The sequence below is a fragment of the Lissotriton helveticus genome, chromosome 7 (genome assembly GCF_964261635.1).
Source record: "Lissotriton helveticus chromosome 7, aLisHel1.1, whole genome shotgun sequence".
Lineage (NCBI taxonomy): Eukaryota > Metazoa > Chordata > Amphibia > Caudata > Salamandridae > Lissotriton > Lissotriton helveticus.
In genome coordinates this window covers 1,774,776,898-1,774,802,827 of record NC_136068.1, presented here as the reverse complement: position 1 = coordinate 1,774,802,827, position 25,930 = coordinate 1,774,776,898, and the positions used below count along the sequence as shown (strand labels likewise).

The window sequence follows — 25,930 nt, the reverse complement described above, 5'->3', positions numbered from 1 at the left end:
TGGTATACTCTATGTAGGGTGTGTTGGAGTATATATTCCAAGGTGTGAACCTTGTGCAACGTTTGTTGTAGCTTGTGTTTTGAGGGTCAATGTGGAAAGTGTGTGGCTGTTCTTTCCCATGGCGGTGTCCTTTACCCAATGGTGTAAATTCCAAGGTGTGAACCTTGTGCCACGTTTGTTGTCACCCTGTTTTGTTGTGTTGTTAGTGGTTAGGTCACCGAGTTTGTTAGTAAATGTTGCATGATTGTGAGAGATCAACACCAGGTGTGTGATGACGGTTTCTTGGGTCTCTTCTCCTTTTGTGTTCTTTATTATGAGGTTGCACTGACATTTGGTGTACTCTTCTTTGGGGAGGGTGTGGGGCCTGTTGGTACCCATGGTTTACCCTTTGTTGGGCATGCTGTAGGTTTGGTTTCAGGGTTTGTACTCTGTGTTGTACCCTTCTTTGGAGAAGTAGTGTTGGAAGTTAGTCAATCTCCAGGTTAACCATCCTGTGCTGTCGTGTGGTGTAGCCTACTTTGGAGGGTGTGGTGTTGGTGAGTAATCAATACCTATATTAGTTCTCGGGTTGACTGGTTTAGTTTTTCTGAATTGGGTTGTAGGGTTAGTGCTGCTCTTATTGGTCATTGCCTATGTCAGTTCCCTGGTTGTCTATCCTGAAGTGTACCCTGTTTAAGGAAAGTTGTGTTGTTTACCAGGCTTAGTTCCTTATGTTGTTCCTTATTTTGAGGGGTCATGTTTACACTGTCTGTGTGTTTGTATAAAGGGAACTTTTGGTTTCTTTAACTTTCTTAGGGTATGTTGTGTTTCTGCCAATCTCTAGGGAGGGGGATGGAGTGTATTGATATTTCGGATTTATCTTGTTATTGTACAACATGGGGTAGGTGTTGTTTGAGTGTTTTGTTTCATCTGAGTGTTTCATTTCATTCTGTGTCTCTGAATACTCTTTTGTCTTTGTGGTTGTCGTTGCAGTCTTTTGTATTGTAATCTTTGTTTTCCTTTATTTCTTTTCTTTTCTATAAAGGAGGGAGATGTGTTGTACATTGTTTCTTCATGTAATATGGTTGTCTTCTGTCTTAGTCCTTTCTTTGTGTTTTCTTGTTCTCTGTCTACCACAATGCCTATGTATGTTCTGACTTCTACCTGGAGAATTCCACTAGTGTCAGTTGGTGGTCTGGTCAGCTGGCGAGGCTTGTGCTCAGCTGTGTCCTGCATTAAATCTATTTGTAACCAACACGAAGTATCCTGTCATCTGTTCGCATCATTTTTACAACAGTTATCTGTGTTGACTAGCGTCATGCAGGTAAGAGTGGTGACATCCAAGCTGGAATGGATAATCGGCGCGACTCCACCTCCTCCTTTCCCGGTAGCGCGGTCTGCCTGAATAATGTAGTAGTCAGGTGGCAGTGCTGCTATAATATCGGGTGCTGAAGTAGGGGTTAGCTAAGTTTCTGCCAGAAGGAGGATGTCTGGCTTCTCCGTGTCTAATAAAAGGAAGATGTCCATCTGATGCTTGACAAGGGAGTGAGTGTTAAGATACAAGATAGCGAGCTCATTGGGGGGTAGATTGGGCGAGGCCAGACATGCTGCACGAGTGGAAAGGTGACAGCCTTAGCTCAGGATACCATGCTTACAAAGCTGATGGAGTGTATCCTTTGATAGAAGTAGATGGTCATTGTTTGTATTACACTCCATAAGATCGGCCCTGGAGTAATGGATAGTTTGGGTATTATGAGGTGCCCCTAGTCCCGGTCGGTCGCGGACGGGCGCAGACTGGCTTTCCTTAGGCGCGCCTTCGGCGCGCAATCGTCGCGCCCGCTGCGCTCGTCCGCTGCGCTTCCGAGGGAAACACATGATTTACAGGAGTGTGGGCGGAAGGGGGGCGTGGCCTCCGAAGGGGGCGTGGCCTGCGGGCAGAGCGAGGCGCGAGTGAAGCGTTCTACGCCAGGTGACAGCAGCGCTTTTCCGCTTTCCACAGGCGTCAGGGGGTAAGTGGCCAGTTAAAATACACAAGAATCACAACAATTTTTAAAAGAGACTATGTCCCGACTTTCCGCCTCAGGAGTGTTACTACAAATGGCGGCGCTCGTAGTTCAGAGTCCCTATGTAGTGAGGGTGGGGGGCGTGGCCTCCGAAGGGGGCGTGGCCTGCGGGCAGAGCGAGGCGCGAGTGAAGCGTTTTACACCAGGTGACAGCAGCTCTTTTCCGCTTTCCACAGGCGTCAGGAGGTAAGTGGCCAGTTAAAATACACAAGAATCACAACAATTTTTAAAAGAGACTATCTCCCGGCTTTCCGCCTCAGGAGTGTTACTACAAATGGCGGCGCTCGTAGTTCAGCGTCCCTATGTAGTGAGGGTGGGGGGCGTGGCCTCCGAAGGGGGCGTGGCCTGCGGGCAGAGCGAGGCGCGAGTGAAGCGTTCTACGCCAGGTGACAGCAGCGCTTTTCCGCTTTCCACAGGCGTCAGGGGGTAAGTGGCCAGTTAAAATACACAAGAATCACAACAATTTTTAAAAGAGACTATCTCCCGGCTTTCCGCCTCAGGAGTGTTACTACAAATGGCGGCGCTCGTAGTTCAGCGTCCCTATGTAGTAAGGGCGGGGGGCGTGGCCTCCGAAGGGGGAGTGGCCTGCGGGCAGAGCGAGGCGCGAGTGAAGCGTTCTACGCCACGTGACAGCAGCGCTTTTCCGCTTTCCACAGGCGTCAGGGGGTAAGTGGCGAGTTAAAATACACAAGAATCACAACAATTTTTAAAAGAGACTATCTCCCGGCTTTCCACCTCAGGAGTGTTACTACAAATGGCGGCGCTCGTAGTTCAGCGTCCCTATGTAGTAAGGGTGGGGGGCGTGGCCTCCGAAGGGGGCGTGGCCTGCGGGCAGAGCGAGGCGCGAGTGAAGTGTTCTACGCCAGGTGACAGCAGCGCTTTTCTGCTTTCCACAGGCGTCAGGGGGTAAGTGGGCAGTTAAAATACACAAGAATCACAACAATTTTTAAAAGAGACTATCTCCCGGCTATCCGCCTCAGGAGTGTTACTACAAATCACAAGTCACAGACATCTGTTTGAGACAGTGCCTACAAAGTTTAAACCTTGCAGCTTTAGAGGGTGACATTTTCCCCTGCACACTGCAAGAATTTGAGAGAAAAAAACCATTGAGTAAAAATCTCTTCAAGTGAGGAAGGAAAAAAACAAAGCTCTGGATCAGCATTTGAAGGCACAGAAAGTAAGCAAATGACATAATCGCGCACAATGGGGCGCTCACATGGTACTATGTGTGTCACTTTCTGAGTGGAACTAAGTCAGTGAATAGCTGCATGGGGCTATCTGTCGGCATGCAGGATGACTGCTTTTTGAGTTACCAAATCCAGTCTGGTGCCTGGGGATATTTACAGAAATGTGTTGATGAATCTATTGTTAAATGTAAAAATCAGAAATACTTGTTGTGGTATCCTGCTCTCTTCTCTTGCTAGTACTTTCTCTGTGTTCTGTACTACGCTGTGCAGCCAGGGTAAGTGATGACACAGAATGTTCCCTGTGTGTGTGTTTGAGTGGGACTGTATGAGGGCTGAGGAGCAGGGATGCTGCTCCCGGTGGGGCTGATTTTCCCGATACTACTTTTAATACTACTACAACCAACATATCCTCTAATGTTCCTGTCCTGACTGAACCTAAGAATAAATCTACCCTTATAACAACATCTCAGTCTACCTCATTTCTGGAATTCCACACACGTGTTATGTTATAATGGTAATGAATTATGGGGAATCTACAGAAGATACTACTGGGAGTCACCACAGTGACCAAGATCAGTGTCCACAGCAATCAGCCAGCAGATATATTTGCAGATCTTTCTTGAAGAGGATGAATTATGAACTTAGGGGCACATTTATATGTTGGTGGTAAAGATACTTTGTTGCAAATGGGGCAGAGAATCATTAACACCAAAATAATGGTCAGCCCACCTGATTTAGATGCAGGTGGACGTAGGTTTGGCTACGGCAGTAATTACTCTATCACCGCCATACCCAAACCTCTCCGACGGGCGAACCGAGTAAGGGCCGTCAGAGAAATGCCTTTATGTCTGCTCACCCTACCAGGATGGGGGGCATAGAGCAATCTTTTTTTCTGTCCATTACCACCGGAGGGAAAGTAAAATGCTAATGATGCCCCTATCGCCATGAGAGAAGATTCCCCTGGTACGGGGATAATCAATTTTTTTATTTTCAACAAGAAAATCCCGCTTTGAGAATTTCTTTTTAAAAATATAAAAAGAAAATTGTTTGGTGCAGGACTGCAATCAGGCTAAAGTAGCCATGCACTAAACAGTGAAATGCATTGGCAGGAGCCTGCAATGCTTAGCTGTCAATTATAAATGTGGCGTGCCCTCCCTCCGCCAGGGGGTTAGAGAAATGTACTCTGTCCCCTTGGCAAACAATGGACAGTCCACCAACTTATAAATGAGGCCCTTAGTCTGAAGTCAATGAATAGGGGGTTCCAAAGCTGTGCTGAAGAAGGAATTAATGAAAGGTTTATAAACAATAGAAATCGGTTTAATAGGATGCTTTCTCACACAACACTGAGCAGAGTTTTGAAAATATCACCCCGCACTTACAGTTTGTATTGGCTTTCCTGGCATCGGTATTCAGTGTTTAGTATCAGTAATTTGAGCTTAGATATATCGTCTGACGGGTATAACCTCTTCTAAGTATAGTTTAGAAAAATGTTGCCCCATTGGAGTTAATAGTAGAAAATCTGCACACAATGGGACCATGTTTGTGTACACAATATTCAAAGCATACTATTTATGTGAGATGAGTGAAATGGCCCGAACAACGCGGGCTCATCCACGCGTGCCTTTCCCCGCAAACTGAACCACGCATATGCAAGGTCAAGGCAATGCGCTGTCCAGTTGTAGAGCGGATGGACGGGCACAAAAGACAGTGAGAAGAAGGATTGGAAGAGGACGCAGTGAGGCAATTGGGGCTGGGCTGGGTCTTGAGGGTGAGGGGGATTGTTTTTCAGGGTGGGGTGTAATTTTTAGGGCTCAGGAGAGGGTCGGGTTATTTATAGGAAAAGGGGCAGTTTTAGGGCTCAGGGCATGGGGCTGGGTTTGGTTACTTTGTAGGTGTAGGAGAAAGTTTTTAAGGCTCAGGCGGGGGAGGGGTTGGGACGTTTTTAGGACATGGGGACATGTTTTAGGGCTCAGGGTGGTGCGGGGTAAAAGGGACAGTTTTAAGTGCTTGGGCAGTTTTTGGCCTTAGGACGGGGTGGCTGTGTTGGGACAGTTTTTATAGCTCTGGGCAGGGGAAACTAAGGTCGGGGTAGTTTTTGTGGCATGGGGCTAATTTGTAGGGCGCAGAGCAGGGGGGAAAAGACAGTTTACTGGGCAGGGGACAGGGGTATGATCTTTAGCATGCATGTCTCTTTGCCCATCATGTCTTTACCATGAAATTGCATAGTGAAGGCATGCATGGTTGTGACCGCGAGGTACAGGTATGCATTGTTCAGCCATGCGTTGTACCATCATGCAACCATGAGACGATATTGCTGTGTACAATATTCTGATACAGAACAGTTTTGAGAGACCATTTTGTATAAATGTATAAAGTATGTGTTGTTTGTCACACAGCAGAAAACTGCTATACAGAGTCAAAGTAGAACATACAGGCAGTGAGTAGAGAGGTAGTTTCTGGGAGCAGACTGACCCATAAAAGTCTTAAACGCCTTCTTTTGATGTAAGTCCTGGCTTGGCTGTGCTGGGTGCCCAGAGGGTATAAGCCCTAGTTGATGCCCTTTAAAATCCTTGAATTGTACAGTTTGCATTTCAGTAGCACAGCAAATCCATAGAATGCACAGAAACCTGCACCAATCCGGAGACGCCTGCAGACCCTGTGAAATCCTATGTGCAAACAACATTTCACACATGAAGCTGCAGATTCTCCTTAAACCTCTAGATTGGGTCCACTGCAAATGTTCCTTAACACTTTTTAAAACAGTTGTTGCAATTTTAATGCTCCACACATGATTTTGAATGTGGTCCTCAGTGTTTTCCACGTGTCACTGCAGTTCACTTCCCAGTGGGTGCAAATTGTAGGAGATGTGTGTGTGGCTTCCATGGATCACTTGGAGTCCTGAATGTGAGTAGAAGAGTGCATTGAAAAGAAGCCCAACAATTCAGCTATGTGATCGCTCCGATTGCGGTATGTATATACCACCTTCCTGGCTCGGTCAGTGCATTCTCTCAGAAGATTGGCTCAGTCATCATATGGTCCTAAGAATCCTGAGGCCCCTCTGGATCCTCTTCTGTCAAGCTCACACTGGCCCTATGTTCGTTCCTTCATGACATTGCCATAGCCCCCTTTCTGCCCACTCTCCCCCTTGACCATGTCTCTCTATCTGACTAATGTTATGTTATGTTATGTTATGTTATGTTATGTTATGTTATGTTATTGGGCTTTTGTAGAGCGCGTGAATCACCCGGGGGCACCTCTGCGCTTGTACCTGGGGAGGACCTTGAAAAGGGAAGGGAAAGCAAGTTATCGGAAGAAATGTGACCATTTAGAACAAGAAGGTTTTCAGTAGTTTCCGGAAGGATTGGAGAGATGTTGATCTCCGCAGCACCTCTGGTAACGAGTTCCAGTATAGCTTTCCCTTCAGCTAGCACACCCTTTCATTCTACCCTCTGCACTTCACAGCTCCTTCTTCCAACTTTGAACCAAACCTCTCTTCCCCCCACTTCTATGTGGACATTTTTACCCAACCATCAGTTGCCCTCTGCTCAGACCCCCTACCCCACCCCTCCCAATCTTTACTACACTAGTTTACCCTGCACTTTCAACAATGATACAGTAGGAACTCCAGGGCCGGCTTTATGGGCGTGGAACAGGTGAAACTGCACCTGACACTGAGTTTGGGTGAGCGTTGTGGTTAGAATAATACATATGGTTTTCAAAGGACCTGTTGCTGAGTTCCTTGCATGTCCAATAGTTTTCACGCATCAATAAAATTGTCAAGATAACTTTGGTGATTAATGTTCCTGCTGCAGAGAGATAGGAGTTTTGCCTAGTGACAGTTTTGAATCATCATACAGTAGTGCTAAGGATTAATGTGCTTGCTGCAAAGAACTCGTACTCGTAAAAATGTAGATAGCTCAGTGGGTTACTGCTTTTGTCACAGGATCCTTTTGTTACTTGCAGTTCATAAATTACAATCTTAACATAGCACACTGACCCATGAACTGTCATCAAAGAGCTGCATGCAAACTGCAAGGTATTGGTTAGAACATTATGCCCCTCCCCAGGCTGTCGTTACTCTAATGTTGCTTAAAACGTTTTTCTTTGGGTAGAAGTACATTGTTATTAGTAAAGCCAAACCCAACCACTGTGGTGTGTTTTAAATCTTGAGTTTGTTCCTCTCCAGACCAAAAATTCTTAAAATATCCTTCCCACTTATATGGATGAGGTTATTCCTGCACCTTGTATTCCTCATTGTCTTAAGTAACATTACCTATAAACTGATTTATACATGTATGTTTCATTGTCTTTGTATGTGTGACGTACAGTGCTCTGACGCTTTACACTGGCATGAGTAGCACAATAAAACAAATGAAATGCATGTGAAGGGGTGGCCCATGAGGAACAGGGTCAAGACTGATTTGCATATGGCTGGGTCCAAACTGGGGTGGCGTAGTGGGCAAAAGAAAATAAGATGTAACCCATATCTCTTGACTGGCGGTGAATGTTTGATTTATTCAGCATTCTATCCATCATTTGTTGCTGTAGCACTTTATGGAGATATGATGGGCACTGTTGTGGGTGGTATTGAGGGAATCTGTGGCAATAAGGTCATGGGTGGCGGCGTCAAAAATGATTGTCACACCGGGTTCAACAGTGGTAAAGCCTGCCCTTAGCCACACCTCTGTCAGGCTACGGGGAGAAATGCTCTAGATACATTGTATTTTGTGGTGAATTTCCATACTTCAAAGAAACATCATAGAAATATAAATACTTTGCAGGCTGACCTGCATATCTGTGCCTTCTCATTAAAGTGTGTTATGTGCGGATCAAGATTTCTACCTTTGCACTCTATGTAAATGTAGGAAGAAAAAGACAATTGGGTCCAAGCTGGCGGTTATATATCCTAAAAGATGCCAGATTCTAGTACACAATGTGAAAGAACAGAGGATGTCTGGTTGGATGCAGTCAGAGACAGTGTCTATCTATCCGGAACTCAACAAGGCTAACTAACTGCGCTTCAAATGAGAACTTGTTAAAGATCAAAGCTCAGCAAACTCAGACCTTGAAAAGATAATGTTTCTAACCATAGAGACTGCAGTTTTCTAGATGGATATCTTGTTTTAACCGGCCTTCAGAAACCTGTGATGCTTTTTTTAGGAAAATAGAAAAATATGTTTTTGTCTGGACTGGTGTCAGGGGTCACAGTTGCCTAGAAAGAGTTGTAGGGAGCTCCCTACAACTGGTGTAGGTCATCCATCGACTAAGAGAAGCACACTAGTTAACCAATAATCATCTTACTCTAGTCCTGGACACTGACACCCAGCACTTAATGCTCTCCTAAACCAAGAGCATGTTTAGTTCAACATCTCCCTGTAGACCACAGCAGGAAAGTGGCATTTCTTGCTCTTAACCCCTTCGCAGCGGGGGTAAATCCCCCGCTGTGCTGGGGGTCGGGGGCGCGCACAGTGCCCCCGTGCTCATGACGAGCTTAGCTTGTCATGAGGCACAGTGCTCGTTTGCTCATGACGAGCTGAGCTCGTCATGACCACACCCGTTCCTGTGGAATGCTCAGCACAGCAAGCAGGGGAATTATCCCCGCGTGTGAGCGTTCCACGGCTCATGACGAGCTCATCTCGTCATGAGCACCGGAGCACCGTGCCTCATGATGTGCTGATGCAAAGAGTAATATACTTAGAACAATAAATATAGACACAATCGATTACAAATGCACAGAAATTTTAAACTGACAACTTCACAAATATGTAGCATATAATTCACGTTTTTTGCATAAGGTGCGTAAAGAGGTCGACGGCGTTTCGGTCCCACTACAGAGTCATGGGGACCATCATCAGGACATTATATTAATGCCTATTGGTTGAAAGCCTCTATTGCCGAGGGGGGGCTACCCCGGTTTGCTCGGGATAGGAGCAAGAGTTGCAGTGTTGGCCTTGGTCAGGCGGTCGAGTAATTACCCCGAATCGGTATTTCAGTAGATACGCATTGACTCGTGGGTCAAGACGCGGTTTAGGAATTACCGGTTTAGTCGGCTTCAATTCACTTCCGTGCAATGCTACATATTTGTGAAGGTGTCAGTTTAAAATTTCTGTGCATTTGCAATACTCCAGAAAACTGCAGCTTTTTCCTTAAAAGCCCTGTTTTGGCTTGTGCTTCCTTCACTGTATTGATCTGTATGTGTCTTGGTACAGGCTTGTGCCCCACTACGTTGATCTGTTGAAGGAATCCTTTTCCGTGCATTTTTTGATTGAAGTAAAGATTGAGACCTCTGTCCGGCTGGACATGTCATTTTGAATATAGAATCGATTGTGTCTATATTTATTGGTCTAAGTATATCACTCTTTGCATGGGACCACTGTTGTTTTGAATTAATATACTCCCCGAGGTCCTATGCTGATTGACTTGGGGTTCCCTTGTTGACTTTAATATATCATGATGAACTGAGCTCGTCATGAGCATGGAAAAGGTTAGATCAGGATCTGGAAGGCTGATATAAACACAGAGGTAGAGGCAACTATTTCAGTGCTGTTCTTTTAGGTGCCAGGGGTTCACTCAACACAGCAGGGTAGGATGGCTTCCTCCATCTCTGTTCTAGACGGATTCTGAACTGCCATGAACATTTACAAGAAATATAAAGTTTGCAATGGACATTTAAAAGTAGTATGAAGTTTGCATGGGTATATAAAATGGAGATCTCTTTTGCCATTGACATTTACAAGGAAGATCTAGTTTGGGATTGGTAAGCGAATTCAGACAAATTAGTAAGACGAGTTAACGGTCTACGCGGCCACTCTCCTTCCAGATTACTATATTCAGGTACAAGGAGGTGACTAGTAGTGTCTGGAAATGCACAAATCCCTTTGTGCCAAACTTCCAGCATCTTGGATTTTTAAAACTCTGTGGGTGAGCTCTGCACTACCTTTCAGTTTCACCATTTTAAACCAGTTCTGGCCATTCCACTGTGAATAAATTCCTCTGTCTTCTGGCAAACCTAGCACTGTGCTTTTCACAGAGGAGCTTGAAGTGTTGGGGAGGGGAATCTTTTTAAAAGACTGTGAGTGGAATGTGTCAGGAAAGCAAGCCCATGGCCGCTTGCGAATTATTTCCTGGTTTGCACACATGTAAACCCTTCGAAGCTCAGAGCTGACAAATATCCATGCTAGGGACAAAGGATTGCTTTTTTCTCTCCACAAAATCACTTTTCATTATTTTTTCTTCACAGAGCATAAAGCACTATGTTATAATCTGTTGTGTCAGCGGGTATTGATGGGTATGTATTCTTTTCTCTTACAGACTTATGTTTTAACATTTTCTGTTTGCTTTCAGAGAAAAGGAGATATGTTATAATCTATGAATAATGTCTCCTTATGTATGTTCCTGCCATCTGGGTGATGTCCATTAGAATGCTTCAGTGCTGTGATGTAATATAGAATGTTCAGTGCTGTGGGGAGACTAATGACAGTTTAGATGGGGCTGAGCTACCTGCTGGCTGCTCCTGGTGGGGCTAGATTTGAGCTAGACTTTGACTAGATCTTGACTAACTTAACATCTTAATAAATACATCTTAAAATATACCTACTTGCCTGGACCAACTTACTACACACTACCACATGAAATTAAATTTAGATTAAAGAGGAATAATTCGTAACCTCGATAGTTCGGGCATGTACTACTTTTCATTTGGTTTCTTTTTATTTTACTCTTAAATTGAGTACAATAAACTCTGGTGCACAGTCTAAATATCGAGTTTTATATATTTACCTACAAAAATATCGAGTTGGAAATATCGAAGGTATAGAATATCGAGGTCAAGAATATCGTTGGACAGAATATCGACCCTAAGGTAAGTAATATTGATTTTTTTTAATATCGATGTAAGTAATATCGATGTTAGTAATATCGATAGCATATATATCGATGTAACTAATCTCGATGTTACTAATATCGATATTTGTATTATTGTTATGTATATTATTATGTATGTGTAATATGTTTTTGTTAAGTATTTTAATTGTTTTAAATTATATGTGTACTATTTTTATATATTAATAATGTTATTTTTAAGTAAAGTTTATGTTTTAGTACCGGAGCGGGTTGTGGGTTTATAGGGGAATAGGGTGGGAAGTAATTTAAATATACTAAATTAATTATTAATTTGTAGAAATTATAAATTAATTTTAATTAATTTTTGTTTTTATTTCTGTAGTGGGTTGTGGGTAATGGATAATTATTTTATTCATAATTAATTGGCAATTACTTATTTTAATTGATAATACATTTTTTGATATGTAATCAATGCTTTTAAATGTTAATTAATTTGTTTAATTGGCAATTAATGTTTTAATTGGTAATTATTTATTTTAATTGGTAATTATTTTTTAATTGGTAAATCATTTTGTTATTTGGCAATTAATATTTTTAATTGGTAATTAATTTCTATTATTTGGAAATTATTTTGTAATTACTTGGTAATCAATGTTTCATAAAAAGTATTATTTGGTATGAAAAATAATTTTATTGTTTAATAATTTTTAATTGTGAATTAATTTTAAAAGTAATATTTCTTTGTATTGAAAAATATTTTATTGTTTAATGTTTATTTGGTGACTAATATTTATTAATTAATATGTATTGGTATTTATTTTTTAATGTATTGTTAATTAATTATTCAATTGTAATTGCTTTTAATAATTATTAATTGTTTGTAAATGATGTAGATTTATTTAAAAATTAAATTATTTATTATTTTAAATACAAAAATTATTTATAAGTATGTTATATTTAAATTCTACGCTATCCAACGTTTTCCTTACTGTTTCACTCCCTGGAGTTGGAATAGTAATTTTACCCATACGTTATCCAACGTTTTCCCTACTGTAGCCCCCTCTGGAGTTGGAATACTAATTTTTACCCCTACGCTATCCAACGCTTTCCTACTGTTGCACCCTCTGGAGTTGGAATAGTGATTTTTACCCCTACGCTATCCAACGCTTTCCCTACTGTTGCCCCATCTGGAGTTGGAATAGTAATTTTTACCTCTATGCTATCCAATGCTTTCCCTACTGTAGCACTCTTTGGAGTTGGAATAGTAATTTTTACCCCTACACTATCCAATGCTTTCCCTACTGTTACACCCTCTGGAGTTGGAATAGTAATTTTTACCCCTACGCTATCCATTGCTTTCCCTACTGGTACACCCTCTGGAGTTGGAATAATAATTTTTACCCCTAAGCTATCCAACGCTTTCCCTACTGTTCCACCCTCGGGAGTTGAAATAGTAATTTTTACCCATACGCTATCCAACGCTTTCTCTACTGTTGCCCCCTCTGGAGTTGGAATAGTAATTTTTACCTTTACGCTATCCAACGCTTTCCCTACTGTAGCACTCTTTGGAGTTGGAATAGTAATTTTTACCTCTACGCTATCCAACGCATTCCCTACTGTTACACCCTTTGGAGTTGGAATAGTAATTTTTACCCCTACGCTATCCAACGCTTTCCCTACTGATACACCCTCTTGAGTTGGAATAGTAATTTTTACCCCCAAGCTATCCAATTCTTTCCCTACTGTTCCACCCTCTGGAGTTGGAATAGTAATTTTTACCCCTACGCTATCCAACGCTTTCCCTACTGTTCCACCCTCTGGAGTTGGAATAGTAATTTTTACCCCTACGCTATCCAACGCTTTCCCTACTGTTGCCCCTCTGGAAATGGAATAGTAATTGTTACCCCTACGCTATCCAATGCTTTCCCTACTGTAGCACCCAATGTTATCATTACTGTAGTTTTTTTGGACTTTGAACAGTACTTTTATTTATTTAGCTATTTAATATTTTTATAATTACTTTTTGATAATGTAGTATAATAATAATTTAAAAAATATTGAAAGTATATTTAATTTTTTAATGTATTAAATATAATTATTTACTTTTTATTTATGTTATTGCTTAATGTTTAGATGCATTTGTAATGTATCATATTTTCTAATAATTTATGAGTTATTAAAATAATTATTACAACGTATTATTAAGTATATATTATATATTTTACGTATATATTTAATTCATGTTATATTATTGTATATTTATTATTTATTAATTTTAAACATTATTAAATATTGTTAACTATGTTTATTTGGTTTATAAGTATTATTTACTTTATTTTACACTTTTTTAATTACAAAAAAAAACCAATATTATTTATTACGATATTTTTAACATCAATATTTTTTTTGATCTTTTTGTACTTACCATGTTGTAGATAGGATGTCGATATTCTTGCCTTCGATATTCCAGCTTCGATTTTTCTGTAGGTCGATATTTTGTCCGTCGATATTCTGTCAGTGATTCATAAACTCTATGGTTTCAGACCCTCCCTTTTTCCTTGATTTGTTTCTAGTTGCCACTGAAGAAGGGACACTGTGATCTCGAAATGCATTTGGCATATTAGAGAATTTAACATTTCTTCAATTTTTTGTAATTTAAGGCACTCTAGAGTGCCTCAAAACTCAAAAACTGTAGGAGTGACTCATTGTATTAGTTTGGAATATTGACATTGTCCATTATTAAATGGGAATACAAACAATCATAATAGCAATTGTAATTAATAAAAAACATTCTGCTATACAAAGGAAGAATTGGAGTGATAGATTCATGAGTAGTGGATACAATTTCCAACCAATTAGTGTTGCTTGGTCATTGGTATTACAGATATTCATGGATAGCCATTTAAGGGACTGCAGTGATGCTGGTCTCAAGCACAAGCTATGGATGGGTCATTCGCTTGCCATTGCTTTGCCAGTCAATCGGGTAAAATCTTATTAGGGCTTGAAAAATCCACTCGCTTGCTCGCTATGGTGAGCCAGATTTAATCAGAATAAGCTATTTTTAGGGCCTACTCACCCTTTCTGGCGAGTTGGAAGACAAACTGACTTTTGACCTCTGTCTTTGAAAGCTGAGCAGATGTGACAAGATTTAAAGGCATCTCTATTGTGAATGAGCAATAAAGATGCCTTTAAATCTTTTTTATCTTGTCACATTTGATCTCTTTCAGAGACAGAGGTCAGTACATTACAGTTAGTTCGAAAAGATTTTTCAAGTTACTAAACCTGCAGCTCCTGTAATATTTTATGAATTTTTAAGCCCTGCTTATCACTACTAAAAGTAAAAAAGGCAACTAATCTCCCTACAGATTAAAGATGATATCATGAATGAATGAGGTCTGCATCTGTTTTTAAAATGCTACACTGTTTTAAGCACCTATATTTAACTCAGAAGGTATTCGACGTAATGCACAAGCTTTACACATCACAGACTCATTACTGTAGGGACAACAATGGAGCGCTACTACTTGCTTGCCACTGTAAGCCATCATGAGTGATGCTAGTTCTGGGAATTGATACAGCACCTTTAGCTATTGTTACTTATAAGATGTACAGCTTCTCTGCTTACTGTCAATAAAACCCAATACCCATACTGATTACACAAAATATATAATTCACTGAAAAAACAAAGATTAAAGTGACATTATAGTCAGATGAAAATGTCAGTAAAACATAACATCTTAAACACAAAAGCCACTGAAATTCACCAGTTATAGTTACCTAAAGTAACTATATGTAATCTGTTACAGTCAGATGAAGGCTCAAACCAGATATCCAAGCAAGGCACATTCCTATCAGCCTCCGGTAAGAAAGAGTGAATAGATGCTAGTTTATCGGAAAGCAATCTTGCAAGCGTATTGCAGCTAGCCTCAGATGGAGGGGTGGAAGAAGAAACGCAATCAAGGGATGTTAAAGATTTCACAATAGCAAGTAGATTAATTTTGGGCCACCTTAATTTTGTTGGCATAAAATGAACACCGTACCTACCTTATGTGTCTTTGCCAGGTTTTTAATGCTTATTGGTACTAATTCCTAGTAGCCCGATTAGAGTCTTTGAGCCATAAGAGCTCATAGCGCTTACATTGCTCCTTAAGGACAGATAACTCCTCATTAAACCACTCCGCCTTAGGTGCGGATCAGCAAACTGTCCTATCAACAACAGGAGCAAGTGACTCTAATGCACCAATTATCCAAACTTTGACTTGAAAACTAGCAGAAGTAACACAGCTATCAAGGTTAGGGCGATTTGTGGCAACAGCCTTAGTAAAACTGGCAGGAGTAATCCTAGATCAGTTCCTAGACTATATAAACATATATTACCTACTGGGAGTAGCCAGTGGGAAGCTATAGTTAGAACCTAATTACTATTAAAAAGCAATTTTTGTGTTGCTTATATATTTGGCGCCCAAGGAAGACTTTTTACAAACTTTTCCAAATTAGAACTCACTTAAGCTGCAGTCTGGAAAGTGTTGGGTGGACTGTGAAGCGGGGGCTGAAAAAAAGAGTGGATCCCAAAATGTTCCTGTGTTAATTCCTATCGATGTTTTAGCCCCACCAGCAGCCCGAACTGCTGGACGGAATTATGCCAAATTTGGCAGAAAGCTAGATATTAGCCCGCAGATCGTGCTTTTTATGATTCGGTGTAAATCCATTCAGTAGTTTTTGACCTATTAAGCAGGAAACCAATTTCTGTATATAGGGATGCAGATCCACCGTCTAGGTCCTGATTGGATGGCCGCACCTTCACAGAAAAGCTTCAGCTGGCATTTTGTTTGTCGCATGGCTGAGAGTTGGGAGAAGAAGCGTTCAAAAACAGATAAGGGGTCAGGACCACATAGAACACATAGGGGAAACCCTTAGGGACCCCTCATGGGCAAACGTTGTCCACTTTTCCTTTCAATGTCCGATCCATAGATTCGTGGATTCCCCGCAGGGCTCACTGTGGCCCATTTGTAAAATCACAGAGGATCCGCGAATCCAGACAAAAAAATTACACAAACAAACACTGCCTGCAACCCCATACTTGGGTTTGGGTGCATGTGGTAGGATTGGCCACAAGGCCAGGCCCTGCAGCCAAACCCCCACCTCTCACGGTCAAAGGCCGTTTGTGGCGCTGGGTATATTAACATGTATGCTAAAAGAATCACAGCAACTCACTGGAAAAACAAAAAGTTACAGAGACGTTATAGTTAGGTTCTTAATTTAGTTGCACAAAAGAATAGAAATTCAGCAGTTATAGTTATACTTATAGTTAGACTTATCTGAAGAAACTATAACTTGACCCATTAAGTGACTTAAGGCAACGAGTCTTAGTTTCTTAACACAATTCTAACTATAAGTACAACTACAACTGCTGAATTTCTATGGTTTTGTGTAACTCAATACAGAACCTTGTTTTTTCAGTGAATCTATATATAGTCACTGAAAAAACAAAGGTTACAGGGACATTATAGTTAGACTTTGAAATATATATGTATATATATTTATTACACACACACACACACACACACACACATAAATATATATATGTATATATGTATTTCATTAGTTGCTTTACCTAGAGCTACTGTGCCACTCCCTTGATAACAGATTTGAGAGCGATCCGGGCATCTCACAACAGCAGCGTTCTGAGAGGAGCACTGATCCTCCAAGGTACTGATGCAGGAATAACATTCCTGATCGCCAGGGACCAAAGAGCTATTGCCTGAAAGGAAACAAAAGGAAACATGTTGCTTATTGTCCCAAACTAACAAAGCATGTTTATATCAGAAACATCCAAACACAGAAAAACTAACTGGGAAGAACATAGATGGTCAAAATGGTGGCCCTAATGTTAAAGGTCCATACAGTGAATTATGTTTCCTGGGCTACATATAGGATTGGTTTACCAAGATTTGCACTCTCATTGCTACAGGGCTTTACATCCACATCAGTCTTATAAAGGTCCAAAAAGCTGCTTTCTATGAATAGGTGTGCCTTACTGCTGGAAATTCAGGAATATGTCACAGCTACTCTGAGAAAAAAATCTTTGTAAAACAGGTCACAGGCTAGAAACATCTGGATCACCTTTGACTAACATCTATTTATTCTCTGGACTAGTTTGATGCTTCTACATACATTCCTGATGCTGGCGTAATTGTATCACTTTCATTATGCATCCTACACAGTGCTATAACAACTTTTAAACATGGTGTCTTAGAGAATGTGGTCCAAATAGACAACTACTCTCAAATCCATTGGTTCAAATTTGTGATTGAAAACGTTTTGTCACTTCGATATTCTCAAGAACGTGGGATAATGATTGCAAAATATGCTTAACGCAACTCTTCACATTGCAGTCTATCGAGGGAAAATAATGCCATGCTAACCTTGAATTCTCAACATGACAGTACCGAGCGACAGTCTCACAAAAAGACGTAAAATTACTGCGATAAAGTCACCGGGATGGCGATAAAAAAGTAACCCCCAATGCGAAGAAAAGTTGCAATGGGCCCAACCGCGTAAAAAAAAGTCCGCACTAATCTTCCCCAGGCCTGCAATTCACATACATCAGACAGGAAAAATCACTCTACAAGTAGAAAAAAAAACATACAAACAAAAGCCAAACAGCAGCGAAGCACAATGGAGGTAGCTGGAGCCCCACAAGCCCCCAAGAAGAGAGGGAAGAAGCGGATCCTGTTAACAGAGGTGGTAGAACACCATCAACTACTGTTCGTCACTTCCAATGTGTCATTGGTAACAAAAAATGGAATATGGCAGTCCATCGTGGACAAGGTGAATCCAGTCGGAGTGCTACAGAGGACAATGGAAGAGGTCAAGAGGTGCTGGAATGATGTCAAGCGCAAAACCAAGCAGAAACTCGGCCAACAACCAGAAGGCAGCAATACAGGCTGGAGGTGGGAGTCCAGCGCCACAGAGGAACTGGACAAGATGGAAATGGTGTCCACAGTCATCAGTGGGGAGGCGGTGGCAGGAGTTGAGGGACGGGACACTGCTCAACATGACTGGACACAACAGCACCAGGGTGAGTAACAACCAGGGACTGGGGGGATGAGGAGAGATGGGCACAATGGCACACATGCACAATTAAGTAGATCACATCTGCGGACAAAACATGGCCCAGACCCCCAACTCCCACTAAGAGACCAACTTACCCAAGTATGCAACATATTAGCACTGTGTAAGCACAGAAGTCAAAGGCACATCGCATGAAAGGGAGAAGGGGCAGCAAAGTCAGAGCTGTAGGGGCGACTCCCTCAAAATCCTGCACACACACAAAACAGGCAGAGCACATCAACATTGACAACAATGTTGTACAAACCGCAACACATCCACAACAGAACAGAGGACACAACTTGTGCTGCTTGTGTTTAGAAACTGGCAAATCACATTTGGCATTGCAGGGAAATGTGAGATGACGATGTACAAGTACAAAGAGACATCTGTGATGGTGTCAAAATGTCCACTGTCCCGCATCAAATAGGCAGCTCCTCCCAAGCGGTCAAAATATACACTGTCATGCAGTCTGAATGCAAACATGTACAATGCGTCAACATACATGTGAACACAATGTTAAACTGCATCTCCCCTTCACATTAGAGAGGGAAATCCAACGCCTCCTGCAGAACAGGCCGAACATCTCTTCTCTGATGACGAAAAGGACCACCACACCTTCGACCCCGACGCACTCCAACAGCTCGTGGACAGCCTCTGAACCCTACCTCCAGGAGCAGGGAAGCCCAGCTGCTACGAGGAAACCCCACCTCCTGCACAGACCACACAGCAGGCAGCACCCACCACCACGGCTACCTCCCAGGACCCCCACAAAGACCACATGGACTTGCAACGCCATGTGTTGGGGTGCCAGGAGTAGCTGGCTGAACAGGTGTGGGTGGGGTTCGACCACATGACAGCCAAACTAGATGCCATACGTGGGTGTCTAAGTCCCATCGAGACCACACACAGTCCCTAACGGAAACCCACAATCCACTCCATGCTCTCCAATGAACCATGGCTGACATTGCTGGAGTCTTGACTCAGAGACAATAACAACTGTCTAGTCAAAGTGGCCCTAGTGATGTCACTAGGGAGTTGGGATACATACAGAGGAGAATGGAGACCATGGAGCGGACGCAGGCGGAAAGAGCAGCTGCCATAGCCGCACACCAGTGAGAGGTAGCTGGGTTCCTCAATGCCCTAAAGATCCTCCTCATGGCATTGCTGCCACAAGCCCTGGCGCTGATGAATGCTGCTGCTACCACTCCCTCCTCATCTCTGCCCCAGAAGTGTCAGTGCCAAACAGTGCTGGAGACAGAACACCACCGCCCACACGTGAGGCACATGAAACAGCAGAGGATGAAGATGAGGATAAATCTGCATTACTGGCAATAAGAAAACTGTAGCATTCATCTCCACCATATGAACGGTTTTTGCTTGGTTCTGCCTTCTGCATTTTCACCTTCCACTGTCGCCCGATACACTCAGAATTCAAACTGAGTTCTGTACTCTTCCCCTTCCGTTAAAATTGTCATTCCCTGAAGGACTCTGGCTGGCCCTCCATGGGCCAAGAATGTAAAGTGGAGTTTGCATGGCACTGTACTGCTCCAGCTACAACACTCCACTGAATGTGCATTAAACATTCATATATACACAGATGTGTCATGTTTATGATCTTTAAAGTGTGGAAGTATGGATAAATGTAGGATCAGTGATTCCACCTTGCGTCCATGTTGCTCATGTTGTGGGACTTGGGTCACAGGGTAACACATTGCGATTGCGGTCTGGCTCGCGCCGGCACTACAACAAGGACACACGCATTAGTTGCTCCCTTGTCCATCCCAGAACGGAACCACACCCAGAACCCCGGGGTCATTGTTCACACCCTTACGCTGGCCTGGCATACGCCAGGCCAGCCTACTCCGCTTACTTTTACAGGGGGGGAACGACAACGCTACATGTCCCAGGTCTTCCTTGTAGTGATCTGCTGATCACAGGATTAGTTGTCAGCATGCCACAGCCACTCTCTCATGGATGGTTTACACCCACACCACACCCATCCAGCACATGCATCACAGGACAAGTGGCCAATAAAAAAGGCAGGGCGCACGTGCCTGACGCCATTTCCACTCTCTATCTGGGTGTATCCGTGGGGTTATTATTAATGCTTGAGGGCCTAGGGTCCTACCACATCACATTCCCCAGTGTCGGAGGTAAAATGATGGTGTCCTCACCACGCTACCCAATCATAGAGGGTCCATGACTTGCGGGGCAAAGACTTGGTGGCACCGGATACACTGCGGCCGGCACAGGCACACCGCCACGGGACAGTGACTTTCGGTGCACTGAGGTAGGGTCACCTTAAGTGCTGAGCGGGTGTGCCCCATCCTGGCTGTCCGGACTGGTAAGGATTTCTGTAAGCCCTGCTAGACCCCAGTGTAGGCCTGAGACAGCGGGCAGTGCTGGCCTACCGGCACGTGGCATTGCCTCGCGGGTAACAGAGTTAGTGGCACCCAAAGGGTTGAGTGGGTGTGCAGCCTGCAATGATGCAGTGTGCATTGATTTGAACTCTGCCATAGTGAACTCTAGAACCAGAATCAAGTGTGTGACTGAGCGGGGCTGCATGATGTGGAGGGTGCCATGTTCGCGGGCTTGGGGCTTGCACCGGCATGTGGTGGGCCCTCTTGGGGACACGCCAGTGGCGGAAGGTGAGCAGTGAGGCCTGGGTGCACAGGGGCAGGCAGTCACTGCTGGGCAGTGGGAGGGGCTGGGGTGCAGCTGCCTGGGTACGCATGGGCAGGCATGCGATTATAGCGTGTGCAATTGTATGTACTCTGCCATTCATGAATCTGGACTCTCTTTTGGATAAGGGACCTGGTGGACTGCAGTGTATACAGGCACGTGGTTGGAGAAACACCGGTGGCAGTAGGTGAGCAGTGAGGCCTGCGTCCGCATTGTTGGCACTCTCTCTCCCTCTCTCTCTCTTTCTCTCTCTCTCTCTCTCTCTCTCTCTCTCTCTCTCTTTCTCTCTTTCTCTCTCCCTCTCTTTTTCTCTCTCTCTCTCCATCTCTTTCTCTCTCCTACTCTTTCTCTCTTCCTCTCTTTCTGTCTCCCTCTCTTTCTCTCCCCCACTCACCCTCTCGTTCTCCATCTCTTTTTCTCTCCCTCTTTCCCTCTTTCTCTCTCCCTCTCTCTCTCTCTTCCTCTCTCCCTCTTTCTCTCTCTCTCTCTCTCTCTCTCTCTCTCTCTCTCTCTCTCTCTGTCGCTCTCTCTCTCTGTCCTCTGATGAGCGTATGACACACCTTCTTATCTAGAATTTTGCCTTGCAGGCTGTGACCTACAGATTGTCCCTAGAAGACCCGCCATGACGCTTCAGAATAGTTGTTTTACATTTATTTGAATAAAATGTTTTGTTTGGCGATTCAAAGATGAATGAGTCATTCTCCTTTTTCTGTCCACACATGCATGTTAAGCGTTGTGATTGTGCGACATCAGGCGAATTGTTTTGTTCATGGTTTCGTGAAGTTGATGTAACATATCTTTGTCTGGGGGGTGGTGGGGTGCCCGGGGTAGGGCCCCTGGGGGGCAGGAGGAGGGAAGTCCTTGGGGTGGTGGCTGTGGGTGTTGTGGCCCTCTTCGGGCTCCGATCTGCATGATCAGTAGCTCCATGGCATATGTTGTTCTTCTGGTGTGGCTCTGGGCTGGGCTCCCTTTTATGGTGCAGGTTGTCGTCCGACTTTACACCTGGTAAGAGCAGGTGTTAAATTTCTGCTGCTAACACGCCTTATCGCCTGTTTTGGGATCTTATTGCCGATCTAGCTGGTCATTGAGAATGTTGCAGAGTGGTGTTGTTGCAGCTTTTTGCACGGCAACACCTACTCTGCATCTCATTAGCTATAGTTGCCGGGGTCATCGGTGGCAATGTTTTTTTAGGCTGCTATTGCAGGTAAACTGGTGATATGGGCTTTTAGCACCAGCTTGTGAATGGGACGATAAATGTATTGCCATTTTGGCTGTGATAAAGTGCTGATAACTCGGTGATATGTCCTTGAGAATATGCCCTTATGTGTTCTAGTATAATTTATATAACAACTCATTCCTCGTCAACCAAAGCACATCATCTCTGAAGGACGCTTTTCTGTTTCAAATGAGGGATTTCTGGGAAATATTTAGAATGTCAGGTAACATGAACAAAATGTTTCAGATGGCTCCAAATAGTATCTTCTGATCAATCAAACTTTGAAAATGAATCAATTAAAACCATTTTCATTTGCTTAGATCCTCTAGAAGGTAGTAACCCATATGCTTATTTACTATAATTCTGTGTGTCAAACAGAACCACCCCAGAGACTCTTTTCTGCTTTGATCATGTGGGCTTTAGTCCTCACTAAACTCATGCAATGCAACACAGCACGGGAACTTACTGCGCTGCATAGCGTGAAAGGAAGAGAGAAGAAATGCACCATATTTTCTAAGATATTTCACGCTTCTACTCTCTTTGCGCAGGCACACTTGTAGCATCCTAACGCCCCTACAGGCAACCTTGCATCATGCTGCAAGGGTACATGCATTCCGCCCGCCATCCTGTCAGGGATTGGGACCGCCCGCCATAAGGGCGGGGGTCCCGTGGGGGGTATTAGGATGTGCCCGCCACAGTGGCGGGCACATCCTGTATTTTTAGCATTGTGGTGGGCTGTGCTCTCTGCACCGCCCGCCACAATGCTAAAAATGCATTTCAGCATTTGCATTTACAAAGCGGCAGGCACCGCGCGGTGCATGCCGCTTTGTAAATGCAAATGAAGGGGGGTACCACAGGTACCCCCCGTGTGCACCCCCCACCTCTCCTTCACTCTGGGGCCCCCAGAGTGAAGACCGCATACCTTTCCGTGGCGGCAATGCCGCCACGGAAAGGCATTGTTAAATGCCCATTGTAATATGGCTGGCGGTGTCTGATAGACACCGCCACCATATTATTCCTTTTCCGCCCCGGCCGCAAGGCGACCGGGGCAGAAAAGCGGCGGACGGTCTTTCCGTCCGCCGAGGTCCCCCGCCATACTAATATGGCGGGGGGAAACGAGTGAGGATGTCGGGCGGATTGCCCCCGCCAGGCTGGTGGTGGCTACCGCCAGACTGGCGGGGGCAATCCGCCCGACATCATAATGGGCCCCTAGATCTCTTTGTATGTGGGCTGCACAATGGAACAGACATGCAAAGAGGAAGCAACAAGTAGTAGTATAGATATTTCACTTTGTTGCGCAAAGGACCATTCTGCCGCAAATTCAGGTTGAATTGCTGTGGTAAATCCTGGTTAGTATGATTTGCATGGATTTCTAAAAGTCACTAAAGCACTTGCACTGCCTTGGGTTGACTTGTGTGCTGTAAGGACAATTCAAGTGCTTAGTAAAATTGGCCTAATACTTAAAACCTATTCTACGAGCAATGTCGGAGTAGACCTGATACACTTTCTTGATATTGGTTAAAGGTATCACTCACTGAAGAAGCAGTCCTAGTGCAGTTACTCATATTTGAGTCTAGTGTCCATATAAAGTAGTTGAACAAAATATAAACAAAATATAACAATAATCACTTAGTCGTACCACAAAGACATCCAATGCACCCTGCTTGCACGAAACTTAATTTCTATTATAATCTAAGTTTTTTTAACGTGGATGATTTTAGAATGAACTGTTGTAGCTTGTGTTTATTTGTTTAATAAATATGGTTTGAATAAAAGTATGACTGTGCCTTAAGTCTAGCCTTGTTGTATTTTTCAAATGTACAATATGCAAAGAAACCATAGAAGCTTTTTGGTTTTGGATACTAACACCATGCTTTAAATTGGCATTCATGTTTCTTCTGAATAAATATATATAAATAAAGAACATATGGAGATTGTTGTAGCAATCTAGAAAAGGACAAAGACAATGAATGTCTTCCATACGGTAGTGAGTTACCTTTTCTCTAGTTGAGTTAGATCTGCATGTTGAGAAGTTATGTGCCGGTTCTTTAACTATTTTTTTTTCACTGACATAATTCCTATTAAGAGCCACAGTTAATGGCCCTTTCAAAAATGGGACTAGCAGGGGGGGGCGTGGCTTGGCGCCGTAGGTGATGGCGGCGCCTGAGTGAAGCTCCGCCGAGGCACCGGGAGTCTTCCCTCACTCTCCGCTATGTTCCTGTGCTAAAAGCCTCCTATTGACGTCGGAACATCTCTGCATGGCTGCGGCACTCTTGGCGGCCTTTCTACAGCGACGGAGAAGGAGATAATCGCTGCTTCGCAGCCACGAACGTTCCGGTGAGCGCAGCCGCCATTTTAGACACCCAGTCCCGGAACGGCTCTATCGCGGAGACGACTTTAAGTCTCCGTCCTGCCTTCAAGTGTGCGCTCTTCATCACCGGGCCACACATGCACCTCCTCATGACCCAGTCTCGTTGCTGTCTTTTTTTCGGCGCTCCATACATGAGGTAAAATTTTTCTTTTTTTTTTTTTTTCCCCTCATACAGTGCGTCCGCCATCTTAAGAGCTCCACAATCTCTTTTCCCACATGTTGGACTATTTTTCTTTATACCTCAAAATCTGGCTTTCCACGCCCAATATTTTACACGGTCCTTTCTGGAGCGGTTTTCTGCATACATTCTCGCTCCATTGTAAGTAGGGATGGTAGAATGCGTACTATCCTTACTAGCTAACCTATTTTTGTGGGAATTGCCTCAATGACGCACCAGCCTCCTTTTTACCTCTTTTTCTGCCCAGTCATGTCTTGGTGATTTCTCCTTATTATTGGTCTGGCTGATCCTCTTTTTTGTTAAGGAATCACATGACTTTCAACGCAGTTTGTGAATACGCTGTGTGAGGCACTTGGTTGCACATCTCCGCCATCTTGCTCTTTGCTCTACTTGATTGGCTCTTCATTACTGAGGTCGCTTTCAGCTTTTTTCCTGGCTAAATACCAATTGACATTTATTTTTTGCTTTTCTGCATATTTCCATGGGAAAACAGCAACTCATGTCTCGCTCTTCTTTTAAAGCATCTTCAAAGGTGGCTTTTATCAAGAACTCGAAAGTCTTTTCTGCTCTCTCCAACTTAGAAGACTCTCGTTCACCTTCAGGTTCGGAGGAACTAATGGACACGCCGTCCCCTACCACATTGGGGAAAACGGCCACCAAGCGGTTAAAGAAAAATCCTCTTTCTCCGCCCAAGTCACCATCCCCGGTATCCATGGAGCTGCTACTGGAAGAAATACGCTCCTTTCGTCCTTTTCTCGAGGAAATTGGATCACTCCGCCCTTTTATGGAGGAGACTAATGCCAAACTTCAGGTCCTCACGGACAATTGGTCTCAACTTGACACAAGAGTCTCTTCGGTGGAACACTCTGTTGCATCCTTTCAGGAATCACAAGCCAAAGTTGCACATCTGTCTTCACAAGTCGGATCTCTGCAAAAGCAGGTGGAGGAGTTGGAAAATAGAGGCAGGCGTAATAATCTTCGCATTTACGGCCTTGCGGAAAATCTTGAAGGGTCAGACCCGATTGCTTTTTTCAAATCCTTCCTTCCTAAATTGCTCCATCTACCGCAGGATACATCTCTCAACATCCAACGTGCACACCGCTTGGGACGCCTACCTACATCCCTCTCCATGTCTCAAAGGCCTAGAGGTGTCATCCTCTACTTCCTGGAGTATACTGATCTTTTGAAAGTTCTTGCAGCGGCAAAGGCTCTTCCCAAATTGACATGGCTTGAATCCCCGCTATACTTCGCTCAGGATTATGCCAAAGCCACTGCCAACCGTAGGAAAGCTTTCCTTAG

General features: G+C 43.5%; 1 protein-coding gene across 1 annotated transcript in view; it reads right to left on the bottom strand.

Moving 5' to 3' along the window:
* Nucleotides 1-25,930, bottom strand: part of LOC144770764 (ly6/PLAUR domain-containing protein 3-like) — a 139,292-nt gene that overhangs the window by 34,493 nt on the left and 78,869 nt on the right. Inside the window, exon 4 of the mRNA XM_078655513.1 lies at nucleotides 16,686-16,832. Within this exon, the coding sequence (XP_078511639.1) occupies nucleotides 16,686-16,832 (147 nt within the window). The remainder of the gene's footprint in view (nucleotides 1-16,685; nucleotides 16,833-25,930) is intronic.